The sequence below is a fragment of the Paramormyrops kingsleyae genome, chromosome 14 (assembly GCF_048594095.1).
Source record: "Paramormyrops kingsleyae isolate MSU_618 chromosome 14, PKINGS_0.4, whole genome shotgun sequence".
NCBI lineage: Eukaryota > Metazoa > Chordata > Actinopteri > Osteoglossiformes > Mormyridae > Paramormyrops > Paramormyrops kingsleyae.
Window position 1 is genome coordinate 25,685,104 of NC_132810.1, and position 11,763 is coordinate 25,696,866.

Consider the following 11,763-nt stretch of genomic DNA (forward strand, 5'->3'; position numbering starts at 1 on the left):
GGAGCAGCGATGGGTGGCGCCCATGGCCAGGCGGCTAGACAACAGGCACATCGGCAGCTAAGTGTGGTACCGCTAAGCGGAGACTCGGCACGCTGCTGTCTGCGATCGAATCTCTATGGTGACAAATCCCCGGGCCTGATCTGGGGTGAGGCACGCTGCCACCTCCTTTGATGAGCTGGCCACAATCTGACAGACTCCTGGGTGTATTCATCGGCCGATCCGTACCGTGCCAGAGCACGTTTGACCCCGCAAAGTCCAAACACTGTTTAATTTGTGCCGGATCCTGCGCAACATGTTCCTATCAGCGATTCGGCAACTATTTGGTCGGATCCGGCAGCGATCTGGTTAAAAAAATGAACAACATATGTATGTATTGTAATTTACAGACCAGTTTCCATGCCGTCTCATGTCCTTTATTAGTTTGGATTTTTTCTTAAAAATGCGTAGCATGTTTCAGCACCGTATTATATATGCGTTCCGGGACCTGCGCCCACCTACTTACCTGCTGACCAACTTATATTAACACATTAAGAATTTGATGCCTGTGACACACTCAGACTACACTTTAAAGGCAACTATACTTAACTACACTTTTTAATCGTTTGAGAAATCAGGATTCTATTTGTCACATTTTACAAGTGGATTTTTAGCTATTGTTGCTTGATACCGGACTTAAGCTGCTCAACAGGCTGTGGTGGCCATTTCTGATTCTGCTCTTCTTGATGCACTGTGCATTTTCAGTAGGAAATGGACTGCTGACAAGCTCACACACTCTCTGGCTATGAAGCCACACTGTTGTAATCCGTGCAGAATCACCTTGCATCCGCCTGGCATCACCTTGCTGAAATAAACATGGACTTACCAGGAAAAGACATAGTCTGGTACCTTCAGGCCCATGCAGCGTGCCCATGCCATGGGCACTGGTGCACCCTCATACCATCACAGATGCTGGCTTTTGCACCTTTCGCTGATAACACTCTGACTGGCCTTTATTGTCTTTGGCACGGAGAACTCGATGTCTGTTTTTCCGAAAAACAAGCTGAAATGCAGATTCATCTGATCACAGCACATGTTTCCACTGTGTTTTGATCCATCTGACATGAGCTTGGACGCAGAGAATGCAGAAGTATTTCTGCATAGAGTTATGTATGGCTTCCTGCTTGTGTAGCAGAGTGGCAACTTGCCTTTCTGGATGCAGCAGTGGACTGTGTTGAGTGACGCCGGTTTTCTGAAGTACTCCTGAGCCCCTGTGGCTACATTTATCACAGCAGTATGACAGTTTCTCAGGCAGTACTGCCCAAGGGCTTGGAGATCACACGCATTCAGCAGCGGTTCCCAGATTTCTCAGGGTCCCTGAATCTTTTCACAACATGATGTGTAGATGGTAAAAGATCTAAATTATTTACAATCTTGCTTCTAAATAAATGGTATTTTGAATTGATTAACGATTCTCTCATGAAGCTCGCCACGCAGGGCTGAGCGGACCCAGCCTTGCTGACTGAGATCAGGCCTTTGGTGGATGGTCCTTTTATACCCAGGCATGATACCCTCACCTGTTACCACTTATCCTGCTTATTGTGGAACATTTCAAAATGTTCTATGAACTTTTCAACCTATTTTGCTCCTGTCCCAACTTTTTTTGAGTGTTGCGGCATCAAATTAAAAAAATTGTCTGTATTTATAAAATACACTGGAATTGGCCAGCCAAAACATTAAAAGCAAATTCTTTTTACTTTCATCAGTTAAAAGTTCAAAAGAATTTACAAATTTATTTTTTTTTATTGCATTTTAGAAAATATCCCAACCTTTCCTGAAACCTGGTATGTATTATATGCATAAAAGTATATTAGTATATTGCAAATACTAACACTATACTGTAATATTGAATACAGCAGTCTGTGCTTAATTGACATGTCATTTGATTTGATGTGATGGTTTGTGAAATGGAAATGGACTACGGCATGAAGGAAAGACAGTCCACTGTCACTCTGGTCAGGAGAGGCACACGCTGCTGTGTAACACACGGCAAGAGGCGGCCCAGTCTGTCATCACTCTGGTCAGGAGACGCCCTTCCACACGCAGCACATGCTGCTGTGTAACATATGATATGAGACGGCCCAGTCTGCCCTCACTCGCATCAGGAGAAACCCTCCCACATGCAGTTTAATACAAGCAGGAACCATATTGCTATATTTCACATGGTATGGCACAGTTAGTGGCTATGCAGTTATGCTTATCCAAAGCAATATGACTTTTTCCTAGTAATTTTACTGGTAACATTCTCCTGAGAAATCAGGCAAATTCAGTGTAGTGCCGTCTACCCCATTATACTGTTTATCATAAGCCAGGCAAGCTCATAAAATGGTGAAGAAACAGAAAGTTCAGGTAACATGGGCACAAGGGAACAACCAGGATGGGGAACCAACCCATCACAGGGAAATTTTTTATTATTCTTACTTGGGGAAATGTAACGGTTCAGTCTATTTTTTTAAAGAAAGCATCTCAGACAGGATTCATTTGCATAAGAGGAATGCTGTTCACTTAATATTTATTTTATTAAGCCAAGAACAAGTTTGTCCAAAAAAACTAAACTGAAATCAATAACACAGAAATTATATAAATTTCTCAATGACATTGTTTCTTAGGATCAGGTATTTCTGCTGCATTTTTATATAGTGAAGGTGGCGTTTCGCCTTCTTTGCGTTAACAATTTCAGAAACAGACGGTTTGTGGTAAAATCCCGTTATAGGACACCGTGGCCTCTCTTAACTTATGCCAAATTCAGTCCCGTAGTCTTTTACCCCTGCAGATTTCACAATTTGGCACAAAATGACTTACGTTTAATTTGAATTTATTTCATAAACCTATGAAATGCGAAATATTAAAGACAAAATATATAGTATTTATTATTACAACTATTATATCATGGATAGTTGTTATTTTCTAATATATCGTGTATCATTTTTCGCTATGAGATAACAGAAGTATTTCCGGTTCATTATTCTTGCTAGCTTCACAGTACTCAAGCTTTTCGCATGCCTTTGGGCTTTGTTTTGTGTACTTCCCAGGCATTGATCAGATTCATACAATTGTCATTCCTATACATCAACATACTGTGCAACGTAAAGGAACAAAGCACAAGGAAATTGAGGGAGACATTAGTTAGAAATGGAACAAAGGAATAGAATGATAAAAAAAATAAAGAATGACAAAGATACAATATACAGTAAAACACAGTAAATTTATACAGAGAAAGTGGTCGAAAAGTAACAGCGCAGTCCCAGCGCAACGCCGCGCTAAAGGAGGGTGCATACAGTACACATACGATGATAAAAAAAAGTCAGGAAATCCGGTTCCTGGCCACAAAGCAACGTCCATGGTTCACTGATCCTTTGGTAAGTTGTCCTTCTGCTTTCAGTTTAAAACACATAATCGTTTGTTTTGCAGTTCACCTGACTAAAATCGCCAAGTTGCAGCTTGTTTTGCCAGTTTCGGAGGGGAGTGGTTTCCGACGGGGAAGTGACAGCACCCCACGTGAGCGGAAATAAGGCCGTGCGCTCGGGTTAAACATTCCGGAGGAAACGCGGACTCCACTGTCAAACATAACAGCTTTATGTTTCCCCCAGTGACTGGCTTATGAACTGCGTCTCAGCTTGGTCGACTGGGAAACAGGCGCCTTTAATCATGGATCACCGAGAACTTGATCTTACCGAGGCACAGAAGGCGATAAAGTCAAAATACCCACCAATCGAAAAGAAATATGAATGTGAGTGGCATCTGCTCGGTGTGCTTTAACGCCGCTCGGAGCGGGAGGGCGAAGCTCTGCTGGGTTTGCGCTCGTAATTGGAGTTAGGCGCACCCGGTCTTCTCTTTCCTTACTTTTTTTCTGGCGGGCTGAATTTATCTCGGCTAAATCAAAGTAATTTCCTTAATGATTATTCTTTACCATCTTATTTCCAATTATATTTTAGTGCCTTTAAAGTGTTATTTCTCGTTTGTTGTACTTAACGAATAAGGACTGACGTAGGCCTACCTAAATCAAGTGAATTGAAAAAACGTTGTTGTTTTTTTTTACCGGAAATTATATAATGGGAATCTATTTATGATTACATGCTACAGTTTAACATTCGTAATGTGTTACGTGACTCTCTTAACCAAGCCTAATAAATCTGAAGTAGAGATAAGGCCACTTAAAATTAATACATTGTTTTACATGACTCAAACTTCTAAAATATTGTTGAGTAGGGGATTTTATATTTTTAGCGAAAAGACGATCGGCAACAGAGATATACTAAAACTAGAAAATTAAACTTTAATTTGTCAGTATCTCAACATTTTAAACTCTCAACAGTTCAAGCAATTACAAGAAAAGAGAAACCTTCAAAACAAATGCCTAGTCTAAGTGTTTAATGGTCTTGCCACAGAATGGCCCAATAAAAGCGTCCTCCTGACAATAGCAAAACAACAGCACTTCCATTGTTTCAAACAATAGAAGTGCTGTTGTTTGACCTCAATGATGGTCACTATTATTGGACCACCCTACAAGAGACTACTTGCTCACAGTGCACAGGATATCTGGATTTGGCACATTGACGATCTCTGACAGTTTTTGAGGTGAAAAAAACGGATTTTTTGAAAAATATAAAAAAAATCGAGGCGGCACCAAAAAATTGAGGCGGGCGGCCATGTAAAACAATTTATTAATTTTAAGTGGCCTAAACTGGAGTGGGCAGTCTTATAAGTGCAGGTTTTTGGTGTAACCTTTAAGTCAGCTGTTCAGGTCAAACCCAGGTGTGAGGACTCGTCAGCCATTCAGTCCTCTAATTAATAGTATAATTACGGAGCTGCAGCAAAAACCCGCATAACCAATGGCCCCTTCTGGATAAGATTGCCTACCGCTGAGCTAGACGGGGATATGACATCTTCAGCTGTCTTTGCAACAGTGCGTCTAAAGTGTTTATTAATGAACGATTGGACTTAATAGTGGAATTTGTGTATGACCAGGGGCAGTGGGACCAACAGAGCAGTTTTAAAACTCAGCTAATGAACAGAATTTTGTAAAAAAAAAAAAAAAAAAAACATTTACTGAGATCAATAAAGAATGTCTTATCTTACTTTCTTGTGTGCTTTGTAGATTTGGACCATACAGCTGATGTACAGTAAGTGTTTGAGTCTTGCACTCATTTGAGAGAGTTTAGTAATTAATAAAGCCATGGGTGGGAGGAATCACATAAGTAAGCTACTAAGGAGACAGCCAAGTCCACAACAAACAATGATGGGAAGAAGAGCACCAATGCCATAAACTAGTTAAAGGACACATCCAGTGCAAACAAGCTGTGTGGCGTATCTGTCCTTAGTGGTGTACAAGCTGTGTGGCGTGTCTGTCCTTAGTGGTGTACAAGCTGTGTGGCGTGTCTGTCCTTAGTGGTGTACAAGCTGTGTGGCGTGTCTGTCCTTAGTGGTGTACAAGCTGTGTGGCGTGTCTGTCCTTAGTGGTGTACAAGCTGTGTGGCGTGTCTGTCCTTAGTGGTGTACAAGCTGTGTGGCGTGTCTGTCCTTTGTGGTGTACAAGCTGTGTGGCGTGTCTGTCCTTTGTGGTGTACAAGCTGTGTGGCGTGTCTGTCCTTTGTGGTGTACAAGCTGTGTGGCGTGTCTGTCCTTAGTGGTGTACAAGCTGTGTGGCGTGTCTGTCCTTAGTGGTGTACAAGCTGTGTGGCGTGTCTGTCCTTAGTGGTGTACAAACTGTGTGGCGTGTCTGTCCTTAGTGGTGTACAAGCTGTGTGCAGTTTTGGTGAAGGAGCTTCAAAGAACAAATGGCTCAGAAATGAGCTCAGTATCATAAGCTGCCATAACCCACCGTTACAGGCTTCCGGGACGTTAGACGACAGGCACTGAAAGCTTTAACTATAATGAGGAGTTTAGCCAGAAGAAACATAGAAGAACCTGGAAGTATGGTCTGGCTGACCGGTGTTGAAAGGTTCCCTGCAGTGGACAAAAAGCTGCCTGTTTTCATTATTCAAGGCTCCATGCATGGGGGAATTCACTGGAGGAGGCGTTTGAGCAGTGCGCCATGGCCATGTTCGGGTACATGACAGATACAGAGACGGTGGAGCCCATTGACACCGTTGAGGTGGAGTCTGAAGGTGAGGCAGAGAAACAGGCACATAAACACACATCATAACAAAACTGCACATCAATTAAACAGGGCCAAGGAACGGCAGTAGTCAAGGTGCTTACAGCATGCTGAGTACTGATGCCTCTTACAATCAGAATACGGGATGCTAGCCTGCCCCAGTCCCCCTCCCCAGTCCCTCTTGGTAGCATTTTGCAGTGTGTGGGTGTTCCAAGACAAAATGGTCAGATGGCAAGTGAAATGCTAAGATTTATGATGATACACAGAAACACATGGACAGCACGGCAGTGTGAGAAATCACAGGCACTGCGCAGTCTGCAGTCCACGTAAATGGCAACCTGTGGGACCTGTGTGTCACCTCGTGTTCACAGGGACTTAAGAGCGTGCAGTGTGTGCAGACAGACAGTCATTCTCTGTCCATCATGCCGCCACACAGGGGATGACATGGAATCTCTGCTGTTTCATTTCCTGGATGACTGGCTGTTTAAATTCAGTGCTGACCCCTTCTTTGTTCCACGGGTAGGCATCACCGTCTGCAAGCTGCTGTTCACTGTACACTCACTGGAAACCTTTCCCATACTGTGCTTAAAATGCCATTATGTGACTGTCATGCAGCAAAGGGATTTAGTATTTGGAGCAGCCCTTATATTGAGGGAGTACAATAGGCCCTGGCACAGCTCTAAACTCAGGCTTGTGCTTAATCCTGTTCTAGCACCGAACACAAGATTCTTGTGATGGAGAAATAAACTACCCCTTGTTTCTGTGATTTCCTCTTTTTTTTGGTCCTAGTACTGGAATATCTTGCTTATGCAACAGGTCCAGGAAGGAAAGTGAAATTCTTTATAAACATGCCCACCATTGTACTCACGCACATACAGTCCCTGGTGATCTAGTGTAGCCATTGCTCCACAGACTGACTCTTACCAAAATGCACAGCATTCACATTCCTCTTATTTCCCTGGTGTAACATACTCAGGAGTCCATGGCAGGTAGAGGTGACCATCCATCTGTGTGTTCTAGGAGGTCAAAGTGCTGAACATCGACCGCATGCGGTTCCGGGTCCGGTCCATCGGGTAGGTGACCCATCACCCTTCCCTGCCTGGAGGGATGATGTGTTAGTCTTGTGGTGTGATTGGACTCCACAAACTCCAATCACAGCAACTTAAAACACGCGACAATTCTGTTTCTACAGGTGGGGAGAGGAGTTCAGTGTGTCCAAGCACCCACAGGTAAGTGCAGGTACCTTTCAGGCTTGAGGGCGGGTACCTTCAGGCTTCAGGGTGGGTGCACCACTTTCGATTTTTTTAAAGTCAGCAGTTGTCATGAAAGTCGAGTGGACACCGACTAGTCGCTGGTGTAGTCATTGATAAAACCACAGGAAATAGAATGCTTTGCAATGTATATTTTGCATGGAATGGAAACAAATAGAAACAGGCTGAAACAATTTATGCAACAAACACACCAGTATGCTACAACTCCAATTTAAGTGCGAAAGAGGGAAGACTGAAATGTCGGTATAACACTTTGGGAGAAAAACAAAACTCAGATCCAGCCTGTAGGCCTGCTCCTTGCGGTCATAAGGCGCTTTCCCACCTAAGTTCAGGAACCTAGTACCTGGTTCTGAGTCCCTGGCCTGTCTGGACTTGTGTGTGTTGCAACAGAAACACGCAAAAAGTAGCATAAACTTCACACATAATTTCATACGAAACTACACCGCCATCTCAAAAAATTGAGGACGGACAAGTCGTATTGTTAGTTATTTGTTGGTTACTGGGGGAGGGGGTCGATCGCAATAAAAACAGGACACAGCCTTTTATTTATATTTTATTTATATGACAAGTTTATAATCCTTTATTAAATCTGGCCATCAGATCGATCTTTCATTTCCAACAGAATAAAACCTGCATTATTCCGCTAATAAGCTCTGGTGAGTTTCACCGCCTGTGATTGAATCTTCTGAGGCAGAAATACAGCGATGCTGGTAAAACATGTTCATTAGTGCATAAAAAGAGGCACAAGAATAATGCTCAGTCTTTGCTTCACTATTTCTAACATTCTTCCACGTACCTCCTCGTAAGTGGTATGTTAGTGTCATATTCACCTGACCAACGACTAGTCAACGTCACCCATCATCGCAGGGCTGTAAAGTCCACTTTTCAGCTAGTCGACTTAACCTCTACTCCTGGGTTTGGTGTTCACACACACCACTAGCTGTTCAGGCAAGGTCCCAACACACAGTTCTGACTGTGAGCGTGCCCTTGAATGCCCCCCCCAAAGGATCAGGTGGGGCTGCTTCAGCCAGCAGACGTAGGTATCGCAACCATGCAGCTCTGAAAATATCGGCTTTCTGTGCTCTGTGTTGCAGGGGACGGAGGTGAAGGCGATCACATACTCAGCCATGCAGATCCGTGATGAGGACAAGCCAGAAATCCTTGTCATCATCGATATATGACTGGGGGGATGCTGGATCCCAGCCAAAGTCGGGCTTCAGTGGAGTGAACTTTGCCATGGATACACAACATTTTTCATTTAAGAATATCACAGTCCAGAATATACTTTGAATATAATCATTTATTTAGATTAATATAGCAAGTATGTTCCTCAGCAGAGTCGATAAGTAAATGAACTGCAGCAGCAGCTGTTTGTGCTCCATCATGGGCAGCCTATACTGAGCCTCAGAACGTTCCGGAACCCATTCTGCATTAATGTGTTAATTCCACATTAGACTAAAACCAAAGTTTACCACTAGATTCTTCTTGTAATATACCTGACTTCGCTTCACTGGCAGAGATTGAATCTTATTATTATACTTATTCATAATAAACACATTGAGAATATGACCTCTAAGCAGAAAGCCTTGCTTGTTTTGCTCCTGGGGCCTGTTTCACAAAGCAGGATTTCTTGCTTTGCTGGATAACTTGTAGGATTTAAGGTAGCCTGGGCCAAATGTAAGTGGATGAAAATAAAGTCTATTTAGCCCAGACTACCTTAAATCTGACAAGTTATCCGGTTAAGCAAGAAATCCTGCTTCGTGAAACAGGCCCCTGGTCTTTGTTGAACCTGAGTTACAGCTACTTTGTGTTTTCATTGACATTTCTGTGTGGGTCACTAGCTTGCAGGTTTTTAAATGTATTAAAATTCCCAAATAGTTGAGAAAGGCAGTGTCTAGCTCAGCCAGGCAGTAAAGGCCCGCACCCTCGGGAGCGCGGGGGCTATCCACGGAAGTCCATCTCCTGCACACACGGCATGCCGGAATGATGGGGGCACCAAGCCGAGGGCAGAAAAGTATGCCATCTGTTTGTAGAACAGTATTTCTATATCTATATTCTACAATGAGATTTTTTTTTTATATCTGTGTCAATGCAAACCCAGTCTGACTAATCCACACTTGTGGGTGTGTCTGCAACAACATATCATATCTTTGGAGGTTCACCTAATCTATCTTATCTTTATTCATGTTTGCACAAAGTAGAGAAGTTTCTGGCTACCTTGGTGGAAGCTCATGGTCCTTTGCAGAACCTGGCCCAGGGCTGGGTTCTTCAGAGTAAAGGTTCATGTCTAGTTTGCTATTTGACACCAATGCCTGGGTACACAGCATGAGCAGCCCCTTGCCCCCGGCCAAATGGAGCAGGGGATGAGCGAGCTCCTGAGTTGAGCCGCAGCACCTGCGGCAGACCTGAGCTTCTGGGTAGCCCATGCTCTCATACCTGCTAGCACCCAGCTGGACTTGTATGCTGGGCGGGAACGGCAGTCGCAAGTAGGTCTGTGTCTGGCTCTTTCAGATTTGTTTGCCCTGGGGGAGTTTCGATCAGCCGCCCTGCACAGTGCGCTGCCAGACTGGTAGCATTAATCTGGTAGTTTAATCTGGTAATTAAACTGAATGAACCACTAATTAAAGAAATAAGGATCTGGGCTGTGCCGCTCCTTTGTGTTCTGACAATTTAAACATGCTACCTAAGAGAGTAAGTGTCTGCTACCCTACTAGCTCTGCTTTTCCTGGAATCATTACAGCTTGTAACACCAGCAACTTTAATAATGTCCGTTCTCATGAAGAATACGGTACTGGATTTAAGAAAGAATTTGTTAATCACTGTCAACAATATTAAATTAACTGATATGTCTGAAATACTTCAGTGTAAACTCATTGATGTCACTGGATGAAATTTGAGTGTCCTCAAATAAAATGTCACATTTTTCTTTTATTGCTTAAACTGCAAAAACAATGGTTTGATTTAAACAACCATTTTAACTTGAAAGTTTAATGCCGCTGCTTTTGCTTTAGCTCTGCTTGCGCTCTCCGAGCCAATCATAATCATTTTTAAAGTTTGAATTATTCCTAGACGACTTTGTCAGAAATTTATTTTGAATTTTTTTTGGTTTATAAATATCACAGTGTTTACCGTAACAAAATCACATCGAGAAATTTAAAATGTTGCCAATATTGTGCAGCCCTAGTACCAAATACTTTTTTAGTTCTTGTCATGCCATCCACATATTGAATCTCTTATTCCGACCAGATCGCAATTAAAACTTTGGTGTCCTCATTTGTCTTCGCATCCATTATTATTTATTTTTAAAAAGCATCGTTGTAATTGTTTCCTAAGTTCGTAACTAAGCTTTAACAAAATGGCTGATGTGTTTTTTGTGTTTGCGACGTAGGTTATTTGCATAACCATTCAACAATAATCACGTTTGTACTTCAGGTACTGGTACCTGCCGGAAATCAATGTTAAATTGAACGTATCAAAACTGGTACCTGGTGTACTGGAAAGCTAGCGAGCATGCTTCAGTGCCATGAAAAAAGTATAACGTCACTTCCGCTTCAGGCTTTTCCCCCTGGCGAATGGTTTTCATTCGCTGAGGAGGAGGAAGCCATTACGAAGACCTGGGCAGCTGACCACCTCCTTTGGCTTGTGAAGTCTGATACAGGAACGACTGTTCGAAGAGTATTCGTCAGAAATTAGGCTATTTTAAGTCTCTTACCTGACATTAACTAAATTGGCAGTTTGTTATAGTAATTCACAAAATGGAGAGCGAAAGCAAATATTTACCAGAGCTTCTAGCAGAGAAGGACAGTCTGGACGCCTCCTTTACTCACGCTACGAACCTTATATCCGCAGGTAAAGGCTGGTTCGCAAGATCCGGCGCGCGGCGAAAGGCGCGCTCCGCTCGACCCGCCGTGCCCTCCACGTCTTAGTTCGGCTTTTGGCTCCTCGGATTACACGATTAGTCACTTGTATGCGTCTAGTTTAGCCCACTTGTTAGCTGCGTTTTCTCTGGCTGTCGGTCGGAGTCCGCGGGCCTGGTGTCGCGCTATCTGTTTGTTCATGTGCCGGCGTTTGGTGGGCGGCTGTGGTCTGCTCTGTGCTCGTCGTGTAGCCGGCTGTTGTTGAAGGATAAAGCTGCCCGTGGATGCTGCTGGATCGACACATCCCGCATATGGTCCTCCGTAATCGTTGGGACTGGACTGACGTGGTCGCACGCGGAAGTGTCATCCCCCAGGTCGCTGTGCTCCGAACCATGGCATTAATGACCTGAAATACTCTGTAGCATCTCGGGTTGGTGTGTTACAGCCTGGCCGAGTCCTGTGAAGAGCAGCACCACCCTCAGACAGCCACACTGCCTCCTGG

At 43.6% G+C, this 11,763-nt stretch overlaps 1 protein-coding gene across 1 annotated transcript; it reads left to right on the forward strand.

Annotated features, from left to right (window-relative positions):
- The first annotated feature begins 3,568 nt into the window (after positions 1-3,568).
- zbtb8os (zinc finger and BTB domain containing 8 opposite strand) lies at positions 3,569-8,973 on the forward strand. The gene is made up of 7 exons (XM_023790960.2): positions 3,569-3,766; positions 5,135-5,159; positions 6,022-6,143; positions 6,570-6,652; positions 7,154-7,206; positions 7,326-7,362; positions 8,499-8,973. Exons 1-7 carry the CDS (start codon positions 3,637-3,639, stop codon positions 8,583-8,585), a joined length of 537 nt encoding a protein of 178 aa, XP_023646728.1. The 5' UTR covers positions 3,569-3,636; the 3' UTR covers positions 8,586-8,973.
- The last annotated feature ends 2,790 nt before the right edge of the window (positions 8,974-11,763 follow it).